The sequence below is a fragment of the Canariomyces notabilis genome, assembly GCF_033297395.1.
Source record: "Canariomyces notabilis strain CBS 508.74 unplaced genomic scaffold N656scaffold_31, whole genome shotgun sequence".
NCBI lineage: Eukaryota > Fungi > Ascomycota > Sordariomycetes > Sordariales > Chaetomiaceae > Canariomyces > Canariomyces notabilis.
This window is the reverse complement of record NW_027041853.1, coordinates 175,698-199,165: the sequence shown is the minus strand read 5'-3', so window position 1 is coordinate 199,165 and position 23,468 is coordinate 175,698. Positions and strand designations below refer to the sequence as shown.

At 55.3% G+C, this 23,468-nt stretch overlaps 8 protein-coding genes across 8 annotated transcripts; 3 read left to right on the top strand and 5 right to left on the bottom strand.

Moving 5' to 3' along the window:
* Window positions 1–109: 109 nt before the first annotated feature.
* Window positions 110–1,436, bottom strand: N656DRAFT_424193 (uncharacterized protein). Its single transcript, XM_064809606.1, has 3 exons — window positions 1,428–1,436; window positions 757–1,363; window positions 110–646 (listed from the first exon to the last, which is right to left on the bottom strand). Exons 2-3 carry the CDS (start codon window positions 1,156–1,158, stop codon window positions 314–316), a joined length of 735 nt encoding a protein of 244 aa, XP_064666135.1. The 5' UTR covers window positions 1,159–1,363; window positions 1,428–1,436; the 3' UTR covers window positions 110–313.
* A 215-nt stretch (window positions 1,437–1,651) lies between these two features.
* N656DRAFT_792444 (protein btn-1) lies at window positions 1,652–3,120 on the bottom strand (the record flags this gene model as incomplete). Its single annotated transcript, XM_064817085.1, has 2 exons — window positions 1,652–2,904; window positions 2,982–3,120. 2 exons carry the CDS (start codon window positions 3,118–3,120, stop codon window positions 1,652–1,654), a joined length of 1,392 nt encoding a protein of 463 aa, XP_064666134.1.
* Window positions 3,121–3,719: 599 nt separating this feature from the next.
* Window positions 3,720–5,262, bottom strand: N656DRAFT_761227 (NAD(P)-binding protein). Its single transcript, XM_064813233.1, has 2 exons — window positions 4,468–5,262; window positions 3,720–4,394 (listed from the first exon to the last, which is right to left on the bottom strand). The coding sequence occupies exons 1-2, from the start codon at window positions 5,082–5,084 to the stop codon at window positions 3,914–3,916; spliced, it is 1,098 nt and encodes a 365-aa protein (XP_064666133.1). The 5' UTR covers window positions 5,085–5,262; the 3' UTR covers window positions 3,720–3,913.
* A 697-nt stretch (window positions 5,263–5,959) lies between these two features.
* On the bottom strand, window positions 5,960–10,859 carry N656DRAFT_784071 (uncharacterized protein). Its single transcript, XM_064816083.1, has one exon. It carries the CDS (start codon window positions 10,441–10,443, stop codon window positions 6,136–6,138), a length of 4,308 nt encoding a protein of 1,435 aa, XP_064666132.1. The 5' UTR covers window positions 10,444–10,859; the 3' UTR covers window positions 5,960–6,135.
* Window positions 10,860–15,820: 4,961 nt separating this feature from the next.
* N656DRAFT_424125 (uncharacterized protein) lies at window positions 15,821–16,705 on the bottom strand. The gene is made up of 3 exons (XM_064809605.1): window positions 16,574–16,705; window positions 16,137–16,477; window positions 15,821–16,079 (listed from the first exon to the last, which is right to left on the bottom strand). Exons 1-3 carry the CDS (start codon window positions 16,607–16,609, stop codon window positions 15,965–15,967), a joined length of 492 nt encoding a protein of 163 aa, XP_064666131.1. The 5' UTR covers window positions 16,610–16,705; the 3' UTR covers window positions 15,821–15,964.
* Window positions 16,706–17,471: 766 nt separating this feature from the next.
* On the top strand, window positions 17,472–19,484 carry N656DRAFT_717741 (uncharacterized protein; the record flags this gene model as incomplete). The annotated part of the gene is made up of 1 exon (XM_064812221.1): window positions 17,472–19,484. The coding sequence occupies one exon, from the start codon at window positions 17,472–17,474 to the stop codon at window positions 19,482–19,484; it is 2,013 nt and encodes a 670-aa protein (XP_064666130.1).
* A 109-nt stretch (window positions 19,485–19,593) lies between these two features.
* On the top strand, window positions 19,594–20,072 carry N656DRAFT_424111 (uncharacterized protein). The gene has a single exon (XM_064809604.1). The coding sequence runs from the start codon at window positions 19,704–19,706 to the stop codon at window positions 19,998–20,000; it is 297 nt and encodes a 98-aa protein (XP_064666129.1). The 5' UTR covers window positions 19,594–19,703; the 3' UTR covers window positions 20,001–20,072.
* A 564-nt stretch (window positions 20,073–20,636) lies between these two features.
* Window positions 20,637–23,466, top strand: N656DRAFT_784067 (DUF1741-domain-containing protein). The gene is made up of 5 exons (XM_064816082.1): window positions 20,637–20,777; window positions 20,999–21,205; window positions 21,270–21,626; window positions 21,681–22,024; window positions 22,086–23,466. The coding sequence occupies exons 1-5, from the start codon at window positions 20,694–20,696 to the stop codon at window positions 23,101–23,103; spliced, it is 2,010 nt and encodes a 669-aa protein (XP_064666128.1). The 5' UTR covers window positions 20,637–20,693; the 3' UTR covers window positions 23,104–23,466.
* Window positions 23,467–23,468: the final 2 nt, after the last annotated feature.

Here is a 23,468-nt window from a genome sequence, read left to right as displayed (position 1 = left end):
TACGAAACTGTTTAGTAATATGCGTCTGTACTTACTAGTACATAATGCCGTTGATTGCAGGGTCTTAACATGAAGTATTATTTTGTGAGGCCTGGAGAGAACTTCCGTTTGACCGCCAGGCTGCTTAGTTTGAAAACTATGCCGGTGACTTGGCCTTTTTGCTTCGAGTTTACTTTCAGGCTCTGTCCCATTTTGCGCCGGCTGGGAGCCTTCAACCTCACTCCCGAGCCCCTCAGGCTCGCCCAGACCGCTTCGAACCCAGCCCATCAAGTCTCCAACCAACGCAACCTTCGCCCCCTAGCAGTACGTAGCATCACGGACACCTTCCCCAACCAGGATAAACTCCCACCTGCAACTGCTCAACCGCCGGCGCCGCCATCTCAAGGCGACGACTCAAGGCAGCAATACCTTCAGCATCCAAGCCCCGCCGCTGCTTACGGGATACCGACACGCGCAGTGTGAGCGCCAGCTCAGGCCGTGCCACACAGCTTGACCTACCACGGGGAGTCTGTGGCCCCGTAGTAATCGGCCATAGGTTCATGGTCAGGTTGAAGACGCCCCGGTATGCCTGGCCGCTTCTGCCGTAGGGGAGGGTCGTGTTGCTTGCCGAGTCGGTTGTGGACTTTGACGAAGGCGAGGTGGGTGGCTTTAAATAATGCGTCGGTGCGTGAGCCGCTGGATCTCAAGAAGGCGTAGCTTTAGGGGGGGGGTTGGCGGGTGGGAGTGGAGATGGGGACGGGAGAGAGGCGGACTCACTGGCAAGTACTCAACCCCAACCTCGACGTTATCAACGAAAGCCCCCGCTTCGAGATTCAACACCCCCGAGACTTTCACAGCATAGATAGTAAAGTACGAGCTAGTAGGCAGGCCCTGAAAGACCAGCCGCTGCCGACACTCGATCTGACCTCCAGCCGAGGCGATACGTGCATTAGGGAATGCCAAACTGTCCCATGACATGACCACAGCACATTGTGCAGTGCCTGGTGTCGATGAGATGCCACTTGCGTCCAAGTCCAGCCAGTCGAATGGGTTGGGTGTTGGCTGTCGGGGGCTCCGAAGCAAACCTGATGGGGGAGAGGGATGGCCGGCTTGAACGAGTTTTGCGAGCTCGCCCAGTCCCATCAAGAGCAGTTCAACCGAGCGTCGTTGGAACCGCATTGCGAGAGCAATGTCCCAAAAACACCGTGACGTCGTCTGTTGGGAGAAAGAAACAGGAGTATCTGAATGGGGCCACTCCTTTTAGATTTGGCGAGAAATGATAGAACAGAAAGAGGCGGGAGACTCCAGCAGATCTCTAGCGCCCGGTAAGTCAATAGAGCCTAAAAAGCGACTGCAACGCACCACTATTGCTATTATTGATTGACTCGGAGGAATTAGTCCCCTTGATTACCGAGAGCAGAAGCAGAATGGTTCTGACGTTTACTTACCATGATTTAGCTCCTCACTTTCTCATTCACTTGGCCCGACAACTCGACTGGCCTGTCCGGTAGCGTCGTCATCCCTATCGGACGCTTCTAGGGTGAACACACGGAGTAGGCCGGCCCATTCCATGTGAGCGTGCATCTCAACAGCTGTGAATATCGCTTTTGTGTTCACACCTCTTCACGATACTTTTCTCAGCAAACTGAACCAGTCGAGTGACAGCCTTCTTTCAGCTCGCTTCGATACGACGGCAATAGTCTCTCCCATGTTCGACCTGCCATCGGCATAGCCACACCTCCATGGCCATGCCCAAAAAACTGGCAATACAGATGCCTCCGCTATCACTGACTGACGTGGCGCCCAGGCTAAACTCGCGCTCATCGACGGGCACGTTCTCCATGATCTCGGCAAACGTGTTGACATAGACGGCCCCGCCAAGCAAGCCCTCCCAGAATATGACAATGAACACAAGATAGACGGAGGGTAGAAAGTTGAACAGCGCGTGGAGCGTCAGGAGGACCAGGTTGGCAACCTGCAGCAACGAGGGCAGATACAAATGGTGAATACGGACGAACGGTGTCGAAGACCGCGAGATGAAGACGCCAAGCTGGTACAGGAAGCCGTAAAAGGGGTAGAAGGCGCGGAACTCGGAGAAGGGCGAGTGCTGGAGCGGAAACAGCAACGTCGGCGAGACGCCCTGGTTGATGGTGTACTCGGCGACGTAAACCAACAGCAGTGGGAGCATGTACGGCAGGAACAGCGCTCTCGCGCGGCGGAGGTTCGCCCAAAGCGACGACGACTCCTTTGTATGATGTTGATGAGGCGCCGAGCGATAAGCCGTAGCCGCGACCGACGGGCCAGGCGCGAGCAGACTACTCGACGCCATGCTCCTCGGCACGTCCTCAAAGTCCTCCTCGTCGCCGCCATCCTCCCCTTCTGCACCACCCACCCGCTCATACCCGCCCTTCCCCCTTTTACTCTCCAACCCAGCCTTCGGCAGCACCCCAAAAAACGCAGCCAGCATCACCCCCGGCAACACCGCCGCCGCCAACAAACTCCCCCTAACCCCCAACCCCAACCAACTCGTCAGGACCACATACAACCCCGCCCCAGCCAGTCCCGCACCCCCCGTCCCACTCCCCCACGCAGCAAGACTCATATGCCCGTAGTAATGCGTCAGGCCCAAAAAGCTGAGCTCTCCACCACCGCTGCTCAGACTGGCCAGCACAACCCCAAGCATCTTGACACCAATGGACGAGGAGGGAGACAGCGCGACAAGGAGCATGCCGGCCGAGGACAGCGCGGCAAAGACGGGGATGCGCACGGCATAGGGCACGCGGTGGATGAAGTAGGGCGCGACGAGTTTTGTGGCGAAGGACGGCGCCACGTCGGCGAGCAGGACGACGCCTTTGGGGATGGAGGACCCGACGAGGTCTTGTGCCGCGGAGAGGATTAGGACGTAGAGTACGTTGTTGATCAGGCCTGTGTTCGAACTCCAACAGGTTAGCGGTGGTTAGGAGGAGAAAGGAGGGAGACTAGGAAGGGAGGCGGGGACGAACCAAACAGCCAAAAGGCAATCAGCACTGACGTGTCAGCGCTGTGGAAGAGGGTCGAAAGGCGGGCGCGGTAGAGGGCCCAGGAGGAGGAGGGCGCGCCGGGAAGCGGGAGGAGGCCTGAAGACGAGGGTGACCGGTTCATGGTGGGGTCGGTGATGATTAGGTAGGTGTTGTGGGAAGGGTTTGTTATTGCCTGATCCTCCGTGTTCTGTCGCAAAGATAAGGTATCGAGCCGCTACATGTCTTGCGGTCGGCGTTGCGGTGCGTGGTGGATTGTTGGCTGGGAATTGAAGGATGACGATTCGACGACGTTGATGCAGGCACGAGCACGAGCTCAGAGCGCCTGCCGGATTGCGTCGGCTGAAATACCTAAGCACCGAAGTCACGGCATCGGGCTATCATACGTTATAATACGGACTTACCGGCAACTCGAATTGAAACTTACACCGTAAACACACAGATGGTACGAGATAAGATACCTAAGTTTTCGAACACGGTGGAGATTCGACAAAATATCTACTTACGGACATGCATTTACACGAATTGAGCTCGCTACCAAAGCGCTTCAAGGCGTTTCGGAAACACTATTAATCAACAACTTTCAATATACAAGCATAGCGTGATTCATATAATGACACGATTTACCAGGAAATCCGGCGTGGGAGAAGTGGGCAGTTAAACTCCGAAGAAGCACGAGTAGATTTCGCAGCTCGTTCGTCAACCTGCAAAGCAAAGGGGTTCATGTCGATTTTCAATCTCAATTCTTTGGTGATTCGCTGACCATAAGAATTGGTAGACTAGACTTACACTGCCCATGCCAATCTTTCCTGGGCAACACCGGAATGCTTAGAGGGCAAATATTACATGATGGATGGATGGCATCATAGCCCAGGGGGACATGATCATCATCACCACCGGCCGAACCCCTTAACCCCCTATCCATTAACCACAATACCTCCATTAGGATGCATCGTCTGCCCACTCATAAACGCCGCATCTCCACTCGCAAGAAACACATAGCTAGTCGCCACCTCGGCTGGCTGACCGAGACGGTCCATGGGGGTGTGATAACCCAGTCGATGATGGACACCAGCACCTCCTCCTCCCTTGCCCCCTTCTTCACCACCTGCACCGCCACCGCTCGTGGTGACAGCCAGCATCGGGGTCCAGGTCGGGCCGGCAGCGACGGCATTAACACGGATTCCGCGCTTGACGAGCTGGTTCGATAGCGCCCGCGTGAAGGCCACGACGGCACCCTTGCTTGCCGCGTAGTCGACCCGCGTCGGCACGCCAATGTACGCGTCCACTGAGGTGCTGTTGATGATGCTCGCGCCCGGCGACATGTGGCGGAGCGCGGCCTTGGTGATGTGGAAGTACGAGTCGATGTTGGTGCGGAAGGTGGTGTACCACTGCTCACTGCATGTAGGGTAGATCACGCCGAGTCAGTCCTGGTAAGGAGTATGATCAAGATCTCCAGCTGGCGACTTACTCGGTAATATCCCCAATATCCCCCCTCTCCTCCCTATACGCCGCGTTATTCACCAAGACATCAATCCCGCCCCCCAACCCCGCCACCGCGCGCTCAACCACATCCACACAATTCCTGCTCGCACTCAGATCCCCCGCCAGCAACACCGCCTGGCCACCATTCTTCTCGACCTGGGCGCGCGTGTGCTGCGCATCAGCCTCCTCGGCGGGGAGGTAGGCGATGGCCACCTTCGCGCCCTCCATGGCAAACATGATGGCCACGGCCCGCCCGATGCCCGAGTCGCCGCCCGTGATCAGCGCCCGCTTACCCCGGAGCTTGCCTGAGGGAATGTATGGTGCAGTTCCCTCGGCTTCGCTGCCGGGAGTCGGCAGGTGCACCTTTGTGGGCTTGGGCTCGAGGTCGCGTTCTAGGCCTGTCTCGCCGACTCCTCCTGGCTTAGCCGCTCCCGTGGACGTAGTACTGGTTTGTCCCTGACCCTGGGCCGGCTGCGGCGGCGGGTGTCGCTCCCCGCCAGCAGCAGCAGCGGCCTGACCGGTCTGCGGGTGCCGCTCCGCCCCGGCGGCTCCCTCCTTGTGCGGGTGAAGAACCCTTTGGGCGATATCCTTCGCCTTGTCCATTATCCCTGATGATCGTCGTCTACTAGTATGTGGTTCCAGCTTTGCTCAGTTCTGTTTGTTAACTCCTCTGAGAACTGGACTCGAGAAGCTTCAAGTTGAATGTAAAGCTGAGCGAAGGCCTTGATGAACACATCCTTTTGTATTCACGACCTAGCATCATGATTACAGAGACCATTGCTTTGTTCGATGATGGAAGTCGCGCAGAAACATGTGCTGGCTTTTCATCACAGTTACATCATAAGCTTCCCGACCATAGCTGGCGCCGTCCTACCAAAGCTTCTAAATGAGGAGTAGGGGTTCCTTTGATGTTTGGCAATGATAACATAGCTAGCGCCCATCATGCTGATCTCATCTGCCTCCCCTCGCTGATGATGCTCAATGACGGAGCAATTAGGGATGCTGCCCTCAGCTACGCACGCTCTTATTTCATTCTAAATGCCACAGCCTTGACCACACACTGCCCCTCGCCGCCTATAATTGGGGTAGTAAGGTACTTGTACCACTTACCGGACAAGTGTTCGGTGATTGTCCGTTGTGTCGCATTCAGTTATATAGGTACCTTGAGTATCGGCGCGGGCTAATCCTATATCAATGATTGCGTTCAGTTTCAGGACATATGGGGTACACGATCACTTACCCATCAGTATTTTATTACTTGAAGAATCAATTGAGGATTATACTTATTTTATAAGCGTCGTAGTTTCAGTTAAGTTCCATGTACAGTACTAGCAATACACACAACTATATAGTCCGGTTAGTCAACGCCGTCGAGAAGTCAACGGTTAAGGGGTCTATGTTTAGGCCTCGAGGGGCTATAGGAGTGGCTGCTGCTAGTATAAGGTGAAAACCAGGAACGTGTATATACTAGTAATCTACATCTTTATATTACTTCTACTTCTACCCACAAGTAACCCTCACACGCTATGCTATGCTATGGAATGCAATGCAGCAAACCCAACATGAAGTATCAAGCTCACCCAATGCAGTGCTGTGCCGTGTTCAACCTGTTATGTATGAACACAACACAACTCGATCAGCCCGAGACAGAAGGTCAAGGCAGCACCCCCTGCCTCCACCGCTCAACCATATCATTCCCCCCTCCATTCATGTTCATGGGCATTCCCCTCCCATCATATGCCGCACCCGCCGGCATGCCCACCGGCAGCATATTCACATTCGGCGACGACGACGCATACCCAGGCCCAGCTCCATACGGCCCCCCAGCCAGATGCCCAGTCCCAAGCAGGGTACTAGTCCTTTGCTGCTGAACCCCAACCCCCATCTGAGCCATACCACCACCATACCCCAAACTCAAACTACTCCCCGCCGCCATCGGCCCAGCCCCACCAAGTCCATTATTGAACCTCCCGCCCATATAACCCCCCGTGCGGGCCCCGACGGCCGTGACAGGCAACGAGGTCGGCATCTGGGCCCTTAACATCGCCATTTTGACCTCCTTCTCCTTCTGGGCGCGGGCGGCCTCGGCTTCCCTCCTCAAGCGCTCCTGTTCGGCCGGGTGCAGGTGCAGGCTCACGGCGTTCTGGTCAACGGGGTGCACAGTGAGCACGTCAGCCATTGACAGCGGTCGGGAAAGTGGTGGGCGGCTTGCGGCGTTAAGTGGATCAAGAGGAGTGGCGGTGCGGGCGCCGGCAGCCATTTCCCTCTCGCGGGCCTCACGCTCAAGCTGCAGTCTACGCCGGCGCTGGCCAAGCGTCTCTTCTTCCTCCGCAACTGGGACGTCAAGGGTTGGGGGTTTGTCCTGTTTGCCCCAATCCGCCGAGGTGCTTCGGCTGTGCGCCCCGCCGGCTGTGGACTTGGCCTTGCCGTCAGACTGAGACGGTTCGTCGTCGGCGCCGCCAAACTGGCTGAGCAATTCAGCTGAGAAGACGCCACTGACCGGGCGAGCGCGAGGGAGCGGATTCTCGGCAGCCAGGCGCGCCTTGCGGGCTGCCAGCGTCTCGCCCTCGATTTCGGGCTCGCTATCCTCGGCTTCGGGCTGGTCCTGGCCGGAGACCGAGCCTGGTACGGAGCCCCCGACGGATCGGCCCCCGGAGTGCAAGGGCAAGGTAAGCCTGGACTGAGACCGTAGACCAGAAGCAGCAGGGCCGGTGCCGGGGCTTGTAAGCGGCATGTGGCTCAGGCGTTTCTGCATTACCTCGAGGGAGAGGGGCAATTGAGTGCTCTCCTTGCCCTGCAGCCGGTCGCGGCGGCGGCTCAGAGGTTCGTTATCCTCCAGCTCGCGGCGCTCCAGCAAACCGAGTGGGCGGTTAACCTCACTCATCAGGGCGCTGATATCCATGGTCGAGCGGTTGCCGGTAGCCTTCTGTACGTAGAGCATGCCGAGCGGGACATCGTCATCATCCTCATCTTCCGGACGGACGGGGATGCTGTTAGGGTCCTCCCAGGCGAGATTGACACGTTTTGTCTTCCTGACTTTGCGCTCCACTTCCGCAACGGCATCCAGTTCCAAGAGAGTGCTATGCATACCATTAGGATAGACATGCGTGAGCGGACGGGTCCGCATTTTGTTTTGTTGTTTCCGCAGCTGCAGTTCGGCAAGGAGCGTTGTGGGAGGGCCCTGATAAAGCTCTTCTCCCTCTTCTTCCGCCTCCTCCTCCTCTGATCCTTCATCCGAGCCAGGGGCCAGTTGATTCGGGGAAGCTTGCCCGTCATGAGAACGAGAGTCGTCCTGCATGCCTGCCAGCCCGCTTCTGGTTTCGTCCACATCGCTATCGGATGCCTCTGCAGCATCACGTTTCCCGCCGAATAGGGAAAAGTGGCTAGCTCGTTTCTTGTGCCCTGGTGTCGGCGGCTCAAGCAGGTTGGCGCTGGAGTTCCTCTTGACAAGCTTCTTAGGCCCGCTAGGGCTCTTTGGTTCAACCGTCGGTGCAGGTGCAGATGCAGGTGCTGTTTTCTTCACCTTTTTCTTCTTCTCCGGTCCGTACACCTCTGCACCGAGCTTACCGGCAAAAGAGTGGTCGGTAAAGGCATTGACGGGAGCCGCTGCCGAAGCATCGAGGATACTATCCAAAGTGTCCATAGCGGAACCGCCCTTCAACTCAATCTTGACAGGGGCTGAAGGCAGCTCAAAAAAGGCACTTGCCCGCAGTTGTGGCGGCGCACCATCGATGGGACCCAAGCGCGATTTGCGGTTGTCTCCAACTGTCAACCGCGGAGGTTTGCGGATTTCTGGCGGTTGTGGGGCTGGAGACGGAGGCTGGATGGTGCTCGCCTCCGAAGCCTGCTTGGCATGTGATGGCGGTTGCTCCTCGCTGCTAGTTCCGCCCAAGAAGTGATCCTCGTCTGGACCATCGCGTAAGCCCTCGAGCGGGTCGGGCAACCAGACCCGAGATTCCCGAGCTGCGGGCGGCATAGCACTCAGGATCTGAGACCGGCGTGTGTCCTTGGCCGCTGCCGCCTTCTTAGGTTTCTTGGACAACTTGGGCGGAAGATTCAGCATAGCAGGGACCGGCGCCGGATAGTAGAGCATCTGCTGCCTTGTTGTTGGGTCAAAATAGGACGTGGGCCGTGGGGGAAGGGTAGTTTGCGGCTGAGGTTGCGATTCGGGCAATGCTTGCGTCTCCGGAGTCGGCAAATCGCTAGCCTCAGGGTCACAGTGAACCCCATCAAAGTCACCAAACGCCGCCTGTGCCTGATCATACGTTGCCCCGGAACCCGAAGACGTCGGCCTCTCATCATTGCTCCCCTGTGGCATATAATGAGGGTACTGATCCGGCTGGTGAAGGTGCAGTCGCCCAGCTTGCTCATCTGCAGCCGGCTGTGCCAACATGGGTTGCAAGACATCGACTTCGTCTGCAAACTCTGCCTCGATGAACTGATGTGCGCTCGCCCGGATAGCATCCTCATCTACCGGGTCTGCTCCCGCGGCAGCCGCACGATCGGCCTCCTCGAATGCCTCCTTCGTCAAGCCGGTCGGGAGATCAAGCTCAGCAATCTGCACGAGAGACAGCTTGCTCGCGACGCTTCTAGTCGATGCCTTTCCAGGGCCATGCCGGGGGAGAAAGCGAACTTCCTGGGCAGAGTCACTATCGATTGGATCTGGATGCCCTGGTATGGACGGCGGCATGCCAACCGAGCTCGCTTTGCTCCCCGAGCGAAGACGAGTAGAGGCGGCCGACATGGAATTGTTCGGGCTCATTATGTAACCCCCAGGCGAGTATCCTCCGATCCGTGCTGCACTGTTAATCTCCAGTATCGAATTGTGCCTGCTAAGTTGCGACTGTCCGAATGCCGACGCGCTGTCTGACGCTGAGGTTGCCCTCGCGCGAGTCGCTTGAAGTACCGACGATCGCCGGCTCTCGCTTCGCTTCAGTTCGTCGTTTTCTTCACGGATAGCGCGTTCGATGGAATCAGTCATGGACAGCCGCTCGGCAGAGGCCTCGAGAGCTGCAATGTTCCCGAGGAATCCGCCTGCTTGGGAACGTTTGTTCACATCCGGAGCGGGGTGGCTGAGGGTCAGACTTGCGGCCGACGAGGTACGAACAATGGGCGACTGGGTCGGGCTGGGAATGGCTGGGTTCGGGGTTTGCGGACTCGCTGTTGTGGGTGTAAGTCGAATTAGGGTAGAGTCGGTTGCAGCGACGGACGAAAAAGGAGCGGGTTCGGATGTAGCAGAAAGTGACAAACCCGAGGAATCGTCATGTGCCCGGGACGGACTCAAGTCAGGCACTGATGGATCAGTATCCGCCGTGACAGGGGCTGCGGTCAACTTTATCTGGGATGCTGCATCGGGACCCGCAGTAGCGCCAGGAGCGCCGGCAACAACGTGGTGCTCGCCGCTGGGAGTTGTTGATGGAGACGGCGAAATGGTCGACGGAGGTGAGACCACTCCTCCAGGGGGATGGCCATGACTTTTTGCCGAGAGAAGCTCGTATTTCCTTGCAGCATTCGCTGCGTGGAGCGCCTCGAACGATTGGACCATGGCGCTGACGGTTGACGCTGGGCCGCGAAGAATCGTGCTGCCAGCTGGGGCCGGGCTGACGCTGGCCGACGCGCTGCTTCTCAAATGTTCAGCACTTCTGGCTCGGCGCAGCAGCCAGTCCGTCTCTGCTTCAGCACTCAGCTTCTGTGCAATTCGACCTCCTTCGCGGCTTTGGGTGCTGTCTGATAGGTAAACTTCGCTGCTGTCCATGGACAAAGGCGTAAAAGTCGACTCGGCCAGCTCTAAGTAGTGGCTCTGCTGCGACGGCGACTGCTCGGATGAAGCCATGGTCGCCAATGCAGATGTGGATCGAAATGTCTGAGGTGGCCGAAATACGGGGTCTTGGAGCGATCGCGGTGGTTCTTGGTTGCGCGTGTCGTCATCAGGCTGGCCATCGATCTTCAAGCTCACCGGCATGGCGGACGGACGAGGAGCGCGATAAGAAATCAGTGTTGGCAACTTTGTGGCCGCGGCATGGAAAGATTGCTTCTTCTTGCTCTTGCTTCTTGCCCGAGCCCACTCTTTGCTAGACCGTCGATCGCGTCTGGTCGATACGTAGGTAGTTGATTAGGGTGCAGTTGTCGGTCTGCACTCTGCACGTCTGGAGACCCGCTTATCTCAAGATAAATGTACGGTTCGGCGATGATGATCGATCTATAAATGACGATTCCGGGATCCCAGCTTGTTATCAGCGCCGACGCAGGGAAGTGGCAGCCGGCGCAGAAGCCGCAGATGGCCCTGGACCGCAAGACTACCTTATGTACTGTGTATTCGGATAAACAAGATACGATAGGGAAAGCGAAGGAGCGACACGCTAAGAGCAAACCTGGAGCAGAGCAGCAAGAATCATGGAAAATTGGAAATATATGCATCGAGCTGGGAATGCGCCTTGCTGGAGATCATGGCCAAGCCGGGATTTGCCCTGTGGCACGCTTCCCACCCTGGTTCTCGTGCCGCCCTAGGTCATCTCAACGTCCACAGTGCCCATCGACACCACCGGCTGCCAGTGGTGAAGTGGGGCCTTCCCACCCACCTTCCCGGCGCTGCGATGCCACCCAAGCCCACAAACCTGGAAATTAGGTAATTAACTTTCTGTACGGAGGTAGGCAGTATGCTAAGTTGACTGCCTCCTGCTACTGTAACCAAGCGTGTACTTTACTGTACCGTACTGTATTGTAGTATCAGTTACCTTACAGAAACAGTGGGTGGTGATTTGTAGGCAATTGAAGTGGTGGTGACAAGATAACCTCACCAGCCAAGTTCCTTATCATGAAGAACCGCCATCACCATGCAGAGGGCTTGGATATGGCCGAAACTAATTACGCCTCTCAGTTCTGCTCGAGAAAACTCCTAGGACACGTGGCTAATATCGTGCTAATGTTATCTCCCTTTTCCCGCCGTCACGCCGTCACGCTGCTCCCAATTTTGTGTCTTGCGATATCGACCTTGGCGAGTGGGCCTCTTGTTTCCCAACAAATTCGACCAACCCTACCTTATTAGACTGATGAACTGACTGCGTTCTAGACAGTTTTATCGGTTTGATCACTTTTATGTATTATCTGTATCGTACATACGTCGATGGTCGATCCAGCACCGGCAAGTCAAACCACTGCAGGACTGAGGCAGACTTGTCCACACCGCCTTCGAGAAGCCGCTTTCTCGACGAAGCCGAGGAACATGAGCAAGTGATCGTCGGCCGGGTTTGATTCGATACAAGTGTGGTCCCGCATCACAGTAGAATCGAGATCCGTCCCCGAGTGGAACACAGAAGCTGCTCTCGAGATCGGTCGAGTCGTGTTCCGGACCTGCTGGTTGTAAAGGCAGGTAATGTACTAAATGAATCCCATGGTTGCACTTCAAAGCGATGATCACAGGTATCCAAGGTAAAGTTAGGTTCTGTAATGTCAGATAGCCCATCTGTTACTGTACGCCTGGCGGGACTCCTGTCATAAGTTCCGTCACACAGCTCGTCTAAGTTAGATGACTGTGCGACTCTGCTGTTGTGCGATCCGTTCCCAGGGCCCTCAGGGGACGCACAGCTCCCAACGTTCATGCATTGCCAGTGGCAAATCAGGCACTCTGCTCGCCGCTCACAGCAGAGTCATAACCAGGAGCGCGCCATGTTGTCACCCAAGCTCGAACTGAATAGGAACTATAGAGCGGGATGCGTAGAGTTAGCTTCAAGGCTTGATGACAGGAACTCGGTCAGATGACGAGGGTAAGAGACCAGACCTACATAAGACATACCGTGACGGAAGGGAACGGCGGGTACCTGCATTTTCGCAACGGCGCTGTCCGAGAGTCCTTTATATCCAAAACATTTCCCGCTGCTCTCACCGTCCTTCTCACAGGGAAGTTGAAACACCCCAGACCGTTACATGTGCCTGCCCGTAAACAATTTCTGGCAACAACAATGGAGGCTTGCCGTAGACTTGGGCGGCTTCGCCGTTCCTTCCCCGACCAATATATTCAGGTAAGATAGGTACCTTACATGGTAGGTTTTGAGGCCGTTTTTTGAGCTGCCACTTGGTACATAACAGATATATTGAAAACACCCGGCATATTGTGACCACCGGTGTACTTGAAACTGTCGAAGACTACGAGAACAACCACTGAAAAGCGCCTTGCCGCTTCAGGGGCACGGAGTCAGGCTATTGAGGAGGGCGGGGGGGAGGGGGGGAGGAATCGGTCCAGATGGTAATAGGGGGGTTCTATTCCGAGTCCTTACACATCACCCATGGCTTGATTCCCTTCTTAATACCCTAGGTCACGGTAGGTAGCTCCATATGTACAATAGGCACCTAAATGTACTCCAATGCCCCTCCTGGCCTTCCTAGGGGCTGAATCACTCCCAACCCAGTTAATCTGCCAAAGATATCTTGCAGTTTTGCACACCGGCAACGTGCCACGTGTAGGGAATCAGGTGAGGGTTACGTTTTCGGGACCATCTGGAGGTGGTTGATGTTTTCTTGGCCGAATACTATAGTACCGTAGCTCTCAAGGCGATACCAGAATGATATCTGTCATTGAAAGGGTATAAAAACATCAAAGTCGTTGGTCTATATATCGAGCAGGCTCATGGGTGCTTTGGAAGCTACCACCAGTCGGCATGGAAAGTGGTGAGGGGGAAACACTATGTGGACACTTGAGCGCGAACATGTGCATATTGACAACCTGGTCACTTCCACCAAGTTGAACGCCATTGTCCGGGCAGTGGACTCATCTGGATATCTACCAAATACGCTATACGTCTTGGGTCAACTGCCATGAAGCTAGCCCAAACTGTCGAAGATACTTATAGATATTGACAACTGGTACCACTAGACTTAGAGAATCAGGCCTCGCCTGTCGCCAGCTGGTGCCAGATTGTGATCAAGGTCTAGCCTCCAAACTTCTGGTCATGTTAGTCTATTTGGTGCTGCCACTGACATGACACCCATGCTCCTTGAACGCCTCAAATCTCATTTTTTCCCCTGCGTCTCACACAGAGGAAACCTTTCTGCACCGTCCAGACCTTACCAGATGGATGGGTACATGTAGCAGGCACTATGTCAGCCTGGTGGTATTTCGTGACAGTACTACTAGTAGTATTGGTCTTTCTCCATCATGTGTATCTTCATGACAAAAACAGAACATGGGGACACCACGCCAAAAATAATACCTTTAACCAGAGGACGAGTTCTCCTTTGCCGCCCTACCATGCGCGGCCCCTGATACCCATCTGTTGCTGGCTTTACATGAAATGTTCCCCTGATATATCGTCACAGCTCTTGCTCATTACCGTGACTTTGCTGTCAATGATGGAAGCGGTTTTCGATCGGTATAAGACACTACTCTGTCATCTTTGCTGGCGTTCAAGTCGTAGAGAAGACTAAGGTACAATACCTATGCTCGTGCCACCTCCTGGGAATCCTCTTTGGACTAGCTGGAAGTCTCAGTTATCAAGAACTGCTCCATTAAGGGGATGTTGGGGTGGCTTCGTTACGGTGTTCATCAACCACTATGTGTGGTAGGATAATCGTCCTCGCTTGAGTCACTAGTTGTGAGGCGGGCTAGGGTATCAGGGGCGGCGAGTACCTCGATGAATGGCTCCATGTCCGTACCTTGATTGCTTTGGTACTTAGCAAGAGAACGGCTCCAATGTCACTCATGAGGTTTTGAAGCTTGACGCTTGACAATCATGTACAATACACCGCTGGTAACACCGGTGTTTACTTGGCTTCATTAAAGATGGATGCTGTGTCCAGGGAATACATGCTCAGAGTCAGCAGATCAGACCGACAGGTGGGTATCCATGATGGCAAGCTATTAGTTGATCACATATCCAGTTGTCTTTATCTCGCTGTCCAGTGTCCACTCGTCAGTATCACGTCTATAGCATTCCGCGCCCAAGTTAACACCCCCTGGCTTCAGAGCCGCCAGATGCAGCTTCACATCACTCATTGTAGCTGGGTCTCCCAGAGTACATGTGTCAACCTGTGCTTGACTTCCGGGATGAACAAAGCTAGGGAATTGCACCATAACACTGGACCTTGGTGATACCTGTGCTTCCGATGTCTGGTATCTAAAAGTTGAGCTTGATAGATTGCTTTGACTGAAAACGCCCACAAGCTAATGTACGAGTCGACTTGATGTCCTCGTCTTCGTGTCGGCAATCGGCCGGGCTTCAGAGCTGCTGTGCCTGTTACCCGCAGGACCGCAGTTCAAGTCGATGCTGTGGTTCCAATGGTTCCGCGACAGCCAAGCACCGAGACGGGGTTGAGATCGGGGCCTGGACCTCCGTTCTCAATATATATGGTAGCTTTTATTCAGGGCACGTAGGATGTTCTTCGCCAGCTCTTAACAGCCAAGTTTCTTAGCTGCGATCCATAGATGGCACTGAGGTTAGTTATGTGAGATATGTCCGGCAAGTGTAACATGCTGCAAACACACAATGGAACAACATGAGCCGTGCCATCCCATTCCAGTAATCGCTCAAACGATCAACTTCCTTCTACGGCCCAAAGGCGGCCTGGATGCCGCAGCAACATGCCTCGCCTCTGCTTTTAAACCCGATTGGCCTTGACTTACGGATACAGTTCATCAAATACACGTGGAGGTCGAGACGAGATGCAAATGCGGTTAGGTAGCATACCGATCCCGCATTGGAGCAGTGAGGGGAACCTGGAAGTTCTAACGGGGGAGAGAGGCGGTCAGCGATGGCAAGGCAATTCGCTATTCTGACTGGCAACGGCCTGCCGGGATACTGCAGCAGCATCCCACCAGTGGGCCAATGGGTGCGATGCAAGATAAAAACCTCCTGCATCACGAGAGCATGTCCTGCCGCGTGGCTTACATGTCACAGATGGCCTGAACGCGAGTCCACAGATCGCAAGCACGCATGAGAAGATAAGAACGCAATGCTGCTCGGCGTATCGTCGCCAGAGTGAGGGCGGTGTCGAACTTTGTAGATTCGGCTGATTACAGTACCTTAAGCGTCGATGTTCGGGAGACTGTAGGCAATCCTCTCTTGTCGTGGCATTGCCTGCGGAAAGCGATTCATGGTGCCCTGTTATGGTGGAGCGCAAACACGGGGGGCGCAGTGGGGGGTGTTTAGTCTCCCGGGTGTCGGGACCCCGCGAGGCGGCGAGGGGTGTGGGATGCGGCGACATCCATCCTGGATCAAATTGACGCGAGAGCCTTGGTGCTACCCTTTGGTCGATGTCGGAGCTGCCCTCTATAGGCTTGGGAAGTCTGAGATTTGCGTGGGATGATGAATGAACCACTGGCAATTGCGCGATCAAGATGCTGCATTGAAAGAGAAGAGACTGCCGTGAGGTTTCTAGCTGGATTCTTAAGCAGGTTAGGACGGAGCTGCAACAGGATGGGATTGGGGGATTTAGTGGCCTAATACGAATAGGAATCCGGTAATAGCGGTCTGTGAATGAGTTGACCGCGGTTACGCTCGGTGTCTGGCCGGGGTGAGCTCGATCTGCTGGTTGTCAGGTTGTCGCTTGTTGAAGGGCAAACGATTGACGAGAACTGGACAACGTGGTCGAGGATTACGAGGTCCACTGGCGATGGGTAAGTCGGGCGGTCAGGGCGCGCGTCCCAACAGGACCCTGACATGCCTCGTTTCCTTACTCCACGTCGTGTCAAGGCAACTTCCAGGCTGAGGATATTGAGGCAGGCGCTTGGAATGCCAGGTTGTCACTTGATCAAAAAGGGCGTGGCGGCACGACGGCTTGCTAGTAGTCGGGCGGGCCAAGACGTTTATGGAAAAGGGATGGTTTAGTGGCTCGAAGGGGCTGACCCCGAGCTCTTCAGATCTTTGACGGCTTGCAGGGAGCCAGATGGATAAGTGTCTTTTTTTAGGCTCTGCTTGTGCCGCTTTGATGACTTTCATATGTTGCTGATCTGTGATTGCGATTGCGCTTCCTTGAGCCGAGAAAGCAAGAAATTTCTGAAGCTCCTCCAGCACGATGATGTCAACCGGGAAGCTGCACCTGTGGCATTTGCCCGCCGGACAACGGCGAGAGGGAAATGGCACTTCCCCGCTGCTACTTACGCTAGTGTAGGACCCTGGATGATCTCCGATAATCATTGGCAGGGAGGTACACCACGGTGCGATCTTGGAAGCTGAACGGTGCCGCCGGACTGAACACCGGCTCTGGCCGAAGCGCTCGAATGTCGATTGACGCCCTGGTATGATATGAGACAGCAGCATGGTTTATTCAAAGATGAAAAGAAGCCCAAGTATTCCTGTTAGAGTACAAACAAGGATGATATGCCTAAGGCAGATTGTACATACCGAGGCTTGAATGTTTCCGTCGGCTTTGAATTGTGCCTCTTCACTCACGCTTGGATGTCACGATACAGGGCACTCTTGTTTGAATAAGAGCGAAGTGGATCACGCGGCGGTCGGACAATCGCCGTTCCTTTCACTGCGCACTGTAGCGCGACTTTGGACTTGACCCCACCCTCCATCCCACTTCCGTCTCCCGACAACTGCAACGTACTGCCAACAGCGGTCAGCCCTCAGGTGGTGGTGGCTCTTCTCAAAATCTCGGCCCACCAACACGGACTTTAGTTTAGATCCATCAACTGTTGCCGTACCCGCCTCAGTTCTTGTGACCGCCAGCCTGTGTTCCCCCCACTCACTGGACTTTAGGGGCAGTTTGCCCAAGTTACAAAACCAGCTTCGAGGCCCTGATGGTGCTAAGACAAGGACCACAAGCGCGCAAACCTTTCAAGGTATATACGCATTCCAAGGAGACGTTGCGAAACCGGACATTTCATTGACATCGTACAAATTACAGTCAGGGGATGACTGACCGAAAGCAGTCGGCCGTTCACCATTCCAGCCAGCACAATCAGTGACCACCTGGAACCAACACACACAGACGTATCGTGCGGTTTGGACGATGCGTCGTGTAACAAGAAAGGAAAGTGAGCCAAAGCTCACAATGGCTAACAAGGACAAGCCGCGCCTACGGTTTGCGCCGATACCTATCGAAACAACTTTCGAGCGATATCGCACCACGATTCCGGCTGGCGAGCCGACACCTAGTCCGTCGCCGCGGTCGCCATCACCTCCGCGGCGAGAAAAACGACGATTTGCACCGCAGCTTGTCGAGTCTTCAGTCCGGCGATCACGGCGAGCTGGTGACGAAGGGCCTGCTACCAAGCATACCGATAAGACGGATATTACGCCCTATACGAACCACATCTACGCCCCTAAAGCACGCAAACGACCCGGCTATGGAGCAATCCCGGGGACACCGTCCAGGCAGAAGGGCCACGCCCGCCGGGAGTCTTGCGATGACGAGATTGCCGGTGGCGTCTTCGACCTGGTAGCTCGAGATGCCCAGAGAAAGCTTCAAGAGGTGGCCATGAGTGCCTTTCCTAACAGTGGTGAGCGCATAGGCGGCGCGGAGCACTTCTACGTGCGGGAAGGTTCCGACGATGACGGGCCCAGAGGCAGACCGCTGACCAGGGGCCCTTGGAACCCTCTGCAATCGCGACGGAACTCGTCCGAAGAGGATATCAGCTGGGCGTTCAAGGAGATGCAAGAGCATGTCTACCTTCTTGAAAAGGGCCTAGACCGGGATAGGGTAGACACGATTGACCTCGACAACGTTAGCATTGATGGCCCGCCTAGCGATGCCATGGGCTTGACTAGAACGCAGAGGACGTCGATAGCCAGCTCCCCGATATGGACATCGAGACCATCGTCGGGCTCTCTTGGGCCAATTGGCGAGACGCATATGCCTCTTCTCCGTACTGACTCGCCCCTCCCTACCATCGGCGAGTCTGTTATGCCGTACATCCCCCCCGAACCCCCCGCTATCCGCCCAATTGGCGAGAGCCACATGCCCTACATCCCCTCGGCCCCCGCCGGTCAGGCCATGCACATGCCATATGCCCCGGCCTCTCAGATCCCTCCCGAGACAAGCTTCCGGCATCATGCGCCTTTCATGCCCTACAACCAGGAAAGGGACATGTCACTGGAGAGAGCCCGACAACAGCATCGGCTTAGGCTGAAAGCGTCCCCGCCCTTGCTCGGCCAGGATCTGGTGTTCCGTATGTGCCCTTCCCCCAAGCAAACCAAGCTCGAGCCGGATCATCTCTGGGATCTTCGGACGGGGTCGACATTCGACGAACACAACCGAGATCCGACCGGACAACACGGTCTCTGGCGCGGCTACTGCTATGCGACGCACGGCTCGGAGCATCTGGCCGCCATCGAGAGGCCTGCCATGATCACGACGCCCGCACCTCAGAGCAACAACAAAGACCCGTTTGCACGCGCCTTTGGCGCCTCGGCACCCATTGTGTTGAGCGAGGAACCCTCGCCGCTCGAGAGCGTAACGCAACCAGGCACCGTCTCGGCCACGCGGCACGGCAGCATCCCCGTGCCCCAGCCAGAGCATAGGACGCGCAGCAACGCACCTAAGGGGTTGCACATGCTGCACAACCTGCAGACTCTGGAGGAGAAGCTGAAGAAGGAAAAAGAGGCGGCGGAGCTGGAGGAAAAGATCGCGGGCGAATTCGATGACAGGTTCGTCACGCAGGTCTACAACTACCTGTCGCTCGGGTATCCGGCCACGGCGAGGCTGTATGACGAGGAGCTCAGCAAAATCAGCCGGATCAGCATCGACGAGTTGGAGCGGGACGACGACGCCATCATGTACGACCTCTGGGGAGGGGATGAGCAGCAGCACAATGGTACCGACGGTGCTGGTGATGGTGATGGTGACAAGGCGTTGGTTCCAGCTCACCGGAAAAAGATCAAGGCCACCGGGCACATCATGCTCGACAGCGAGGAGAAAGACGGAGTGAGCGAGGAGGAGCGGTGCCCGCGCTGGAAGGCGCTCAAGCGCTATATCTATGAGTGGGCGAGGCAGCATCCGGACCTGAATGCTATTAGCCCGCTGGCGTGGGGTGTTCAGGAGAGGAGGGGCAGCTGGGGGATTTGATGGGGTGTTGCTTTCTTCCTATTTGTTCCCTCTTGCGTCTGCGTTCAGCTACGATTGGGCCTGTTTTTCTTCAGGTTTCGGGCGTTGGGCATGCTCTGGCACGTTTGCTAGCGACCTGAGTTTATCTGCTTCTTCAAAGTTGCTTTTGGCCTTGGGCTGGCATGTGTCGTTCTTCCTTTTGCGGCCCTCTCCTTTATTGCATGTTCCGGCGAAGCACACATGAGCATCCCTGAACGACTTTATGACTTTTGTTTTTTTTCTCTTCTTCCTTTTCTGCAAGCTTCTCCAGTGGGACAGCAGGCAGGTGCATGCATAGCTACCTATGGTTTGAGGGTTAGTTGCTTCTTCGGCGTCTTTCGTTTTCGAGTTCTTCAGAGATACGGGAGTAATGACCAGCGTGGCTGGCTAGAGAAAAGGGCGGAACAGACGTGGTTTTTCAATAGAGCTTTCGACGGCACTTTATGGGCACTGTCAACGGCGGATTTACTAGTAGAGCTTCCATGGGGATGTTGCTAATAGGCGGTTAAAGGGATCAAGAGAAGAAGAACTTCGGGTTTGCAATCACCTCACAGGTCATGGACGGGACACTTAGCACGGCATTCTCGTTGTGTCTAGGGGGTACTATAGCACTGTATTCAACACACACCTGGTCTACCGGTACTACCTATGGGACGGGAAGCAGAGACAAAAGGTGTCATGTAGCTTACACCTTTTTTTATGAACTTGCAATTCTTTACCTATTGGGCTGCAGAGTGCCCAGGCAGAATGACACTGAGCATGACCATGCGCCGCTTACCTTACGAAGTACACATTATTGGCAGGCAATGTGGTCTTATGGTTTCAGAGCTGCCTTATACTACCTAGCCATCCCACGAATGCCGGGTTTCATGAAGTGGCCGAACTTGTTTGTTTCTTTCCACTACTCGTCAGGGCTTCATAATCGCCATCTGCCCCACTACTCCGTTTTCTTGGTGTTTTGGTTGCAGAACGGATGATCGCCGCCGTCACGAGGTTAACACTGTATGCACGGACACTGTTCAGCGCTGAAGCTGTCGGCTCCTGCCCCTGCCCAGGGCCCTGCGCACGGTGCTGCAGTGAACAATGGCGCTAACAATGGAGCGTCTTGGCCTGCTTTTCGCAAACCGTCTGTTGCCGAAAACAGATGCCTGGGCATCTCGATCTCCATTCAACGTAAACCGAGCTTCTCCTATGGAGCCGTCGCCTCTCACGCAACAGCCCCGGCCAGAGGCGTTCAAGCCCAAAGTTGTTGGGCTCTACGAGACATTATTCAAGGTTTGTGATATTCCCCCCAATCCTTCCATGTAGGACCAAGAAACAGACCTACCTTAATGTCTCAGTAGAGTCGCTAACATGGTGCAATCCCTCTTGGGCAGGTTTGTACCCATCCAGCCGATGACGTGCCGTGCATGGTCCCTCCACGATGTTCGCAGCCATGTTCAACCGCAGGCAGCTCGATCTCAAGGATGCTAATTCCATGGAACCTGTGGAGATAGGACGACACAGAGGAGGCCGAGAGATCAGAGGGGTTCTGGAAAGAGTTCTTCCTGCTCAAGCCTGACCGGCCGTCGCTTCGACGGATACTCGACGAGATAGGGCCCAACGAGCTGCTACACCTTCAGCTCCAGACCCGACAGTTGTTTGCGCAGGCAGTGGCGACTCTAAGACGTCCTTATGGCATCTCCGACTTGCACGCCCTAGATGTGAGCATGTGCGAGGATTCCCTACAAGGAGGGCAATGTTCTGATTGGGAGTTCCATCTTACAGACACTGAGCACCTTTATGGTTGCAGTTCTCGCCAAAAAGTACACCAACCCAAGCTCCGATATCATCGAAGTGCTGGCTGGCCTGGACCACATCGATACAGTCTTTGCCGAATTCGTCAGCGCGCTGGAGTCGCTGATTCGAAATGGGAGAAGCAACGCGCTTGAATGCTGCCCCAATGGCATTGGTCATTCCGGCCAGGAGGAGACGCAGGCAGTAGGGAGCAGAGCAGGCTGTACGTACACGGCGGACCTGCAGCAAAGGGCAGTCAAGGTTGCCCTTGCTGTTACATCCGGGGCATACCAGACCAGCTTGCTCACCTACTTTATCCAGAGAGATTTGTTCCCGGCGATAATCAACGTCAGTGAGGCAACTTCTGGGTAGCTAAGATGGAGAGACTGACCGCCGCTCCAGTGCATGCAATCACAAATCCTCTCTACAGCACCGAGTATAAACCTGCCATTCATACTCTTAGGTCTCCTAGCCAACTACAACAAATTCGAGTTTCAGAACCCATATCAAATGCGGCTCAATGACTTTGTGAACGAGCGAGTCATCAGGGGCATCGTCGGAAACGTCGGACAATCATGTCAGAGGTTGAGAAGCCAGTACATTGACGTGCAGGAAGATCTCCCGGAAGGATGGACTCTAGCGAACACATTGAGCAAGATCGGGCTTGGAGCCATCGCCCCGGGAGGCAGGCCCCCTCCAAAACCGGTCTACGACGCTGAGACGGCGAAGAAGATGTTTGCAGAGCTGTGAGTATCCAAGAACCGGCTAAGATCCTTCAAGTTAGCGCATAGGCTGACTGTGCCTAAGGCCAGGGCAAGAAGCAGCAGTACTCCTCGCCACTTACGACTTCACCCACGCCAACAAGCTGTTCAGCCTCGAGCTTGTAACCTTCCAACCCGACACGGGCGAAGAGCAGCCCTTTGCCAGCTTCATCTCCCTCACCTCTTACCTCCTCCAACACGCCCACCTCTCCCAGCGCACCACGCTCTACTGCCACCTCAACCTGATGGTCTTCCGCCTCCTCATCGAAGACCCTATCCTCTGCAAGCGCGTATGCAGCGAAGAAAGCAAGGTCCCCGTGCGCCTCTGCCGCCAGCGCTCGCCTTACCTGCCCCTCGTGCGGGGCGAGCGCATCCTTGCCACGGCCATCATGGACACCATGGTCGACGCTCTGAACCACAACCTGCGGCGGCGGCTCGACGTTGGACTCTACACGCTCTGCGTGGGCATCCTCCTGCGCGTCACCAGCTACATGTCGCGCTCGCGCACCCGCCTGCAGTACCACTGGGCAGACTTGTTCCGGTCGCTGCTCTCGCTCGTGCGCTTCCTGACCACGTACGCGGCTGACTTTAAGGGTTTGTCGCACATCTATACCCTGCTGGATCATGTCGTCAATCTCATTGCGCTGGGCCTGTCGGCGGGCGAAACGTTCTTGCCCACGCCGGCGGCGTATGATGATTTGTTTTACAAGGTTGTTGAGTCGGGCGAGGTGCTGGTCAAGTTTAGGACTACGTACGGGCTGGCGAATCGGCCGAGTAACTCGATTGATACGCTGGTTAATGTCAGCACGCACTACAAGGAGATGCTGGCTGATGGAGGCGGCGGGGGGAATGTCAAGGCTGGCGGCAAATCGAGGAAGCCGGGCTCGCAGTTGACGAGTTTGCAGGTTGCGGAGGTGATTAAGCAGGGGTATGAGACGCTCAGTATCCAGGCTAAGGAAGGGTTGGATAGTTGGGAGAAGTATCGTGAGGCGGATGAGAGGACGTTATTGAAGAAGATGGCTAGGGCGGCGGTGGCGGATGTGAAGGGGTTGGTTGCGCAATGATTCGAAGTGAAGTGTGAGAGGGACATAAGGGTTGTGGTTAGACTGTCTTCCTCTTCTCAGTGTCTTTATTACAAGCACTACCGGTTGTATGGGTCACCGCGTTGAGAGGCAAAGGGCTGGTTTCAGTTTCTGGCGAAGATGTGTTGAGGCCCTGTTTGTTTGCAACGGGTGACGTCAAATGGAGAGCCTGAAAATGCCAATGCAAGGGGACATACCTATCCGAACCAATTCTGTAGGGCACAATCCACGTTTCTGGACTGTTGGTTTCAGGGGTAACGTACTTGATAAGCGAGCGAGACATATAAGCGAGCGAGACACTCTCCACCACTCCATAACAACGATCCTGAATTGCAATACAACAAGAC

Coding starts and splice junctions, on each gene's coding strand:
- N656DRAFT_424193 (XM_064809606.1), bottom strand. CDS start 1,158: ATGCGGTTCCAACGACGCTCGGTTGAACTGCTCTTGATGGGACTGGGC. Junction 647..756: donor TTGGGGTTGAGTACTTGCCA/GTGAGTCCGCCT, acceptor CATTATTTAAAG/CCACCCACCTCGCCTTCGTC.
- N656DRAFT_761227 (XM_064813233.1), bottom strand. CDS start 5,084: ATGGACAAGGCGAAGGATATCGCCCAAAGGGTTCTTCACCCGCACAAG. Junction 4,395..4,467: donor GATATTGGGGATATTACCGA/GTAAGTCGCCAG, acceptor CCCTACATGCAG/TGAGCAGTGGTACACCACCT.
- N656DRAFT_784071 (XM_064816083.1), bottom strand. CDS start 10,443: ATGCCGGTGAGCTTGAAGATCGATGGCCAGCCTGATGACGACACGCGC.
- N656DRAFT_424125 (XM_064809605.1), bottom strand. CDS start 16,609: ATGATTATCGGAGATCATCCAGGGTCCTACACTAGC. Junction 16,478..16,573: donor ATCCAGGGTCCTACACTAGC/GTAAGTAGCAGC, acceptor ATCGTGCTGGAG/GAGCTTCAGAAATTTCTTGC. Junction 16,080..16,136: donor ACGTGGAGTAAGGAAACGAG/GCATGTCAGGGT, acceptor ACCCATCGCCAG/TGGACCTCGTAATCCTCGAC.
- N656DRAFT_424111 (XM_064809604.1), top strand. CDS start 19,704: ATGAGCATCCCTGAACGACTTTATGACTTTTGTTTTTTTTCTCTTCTT.
- N656DRAFT_784067 (XM_064816082.1), top strand. CDS start 20,694: ATGGAGCCGTCGCCTCTCACGCAACAGCCCCGGCCAGAGGCGTTCAAG. Junction 21,206..21,269: donor CCGACTTGCACGCCCTAGAT/GTGAGCATGTGC, acceptor TCCATCTTACAG/ACACTGAGCACCTTTATGGT. Junction 22,025..22,085: donor AAGAAGATGTTTGCAGAGCT/GTGAGTATCCAA, acceptor ACTGTGCCTAAG/GCCAGGGCAAGAAGCAGCAG.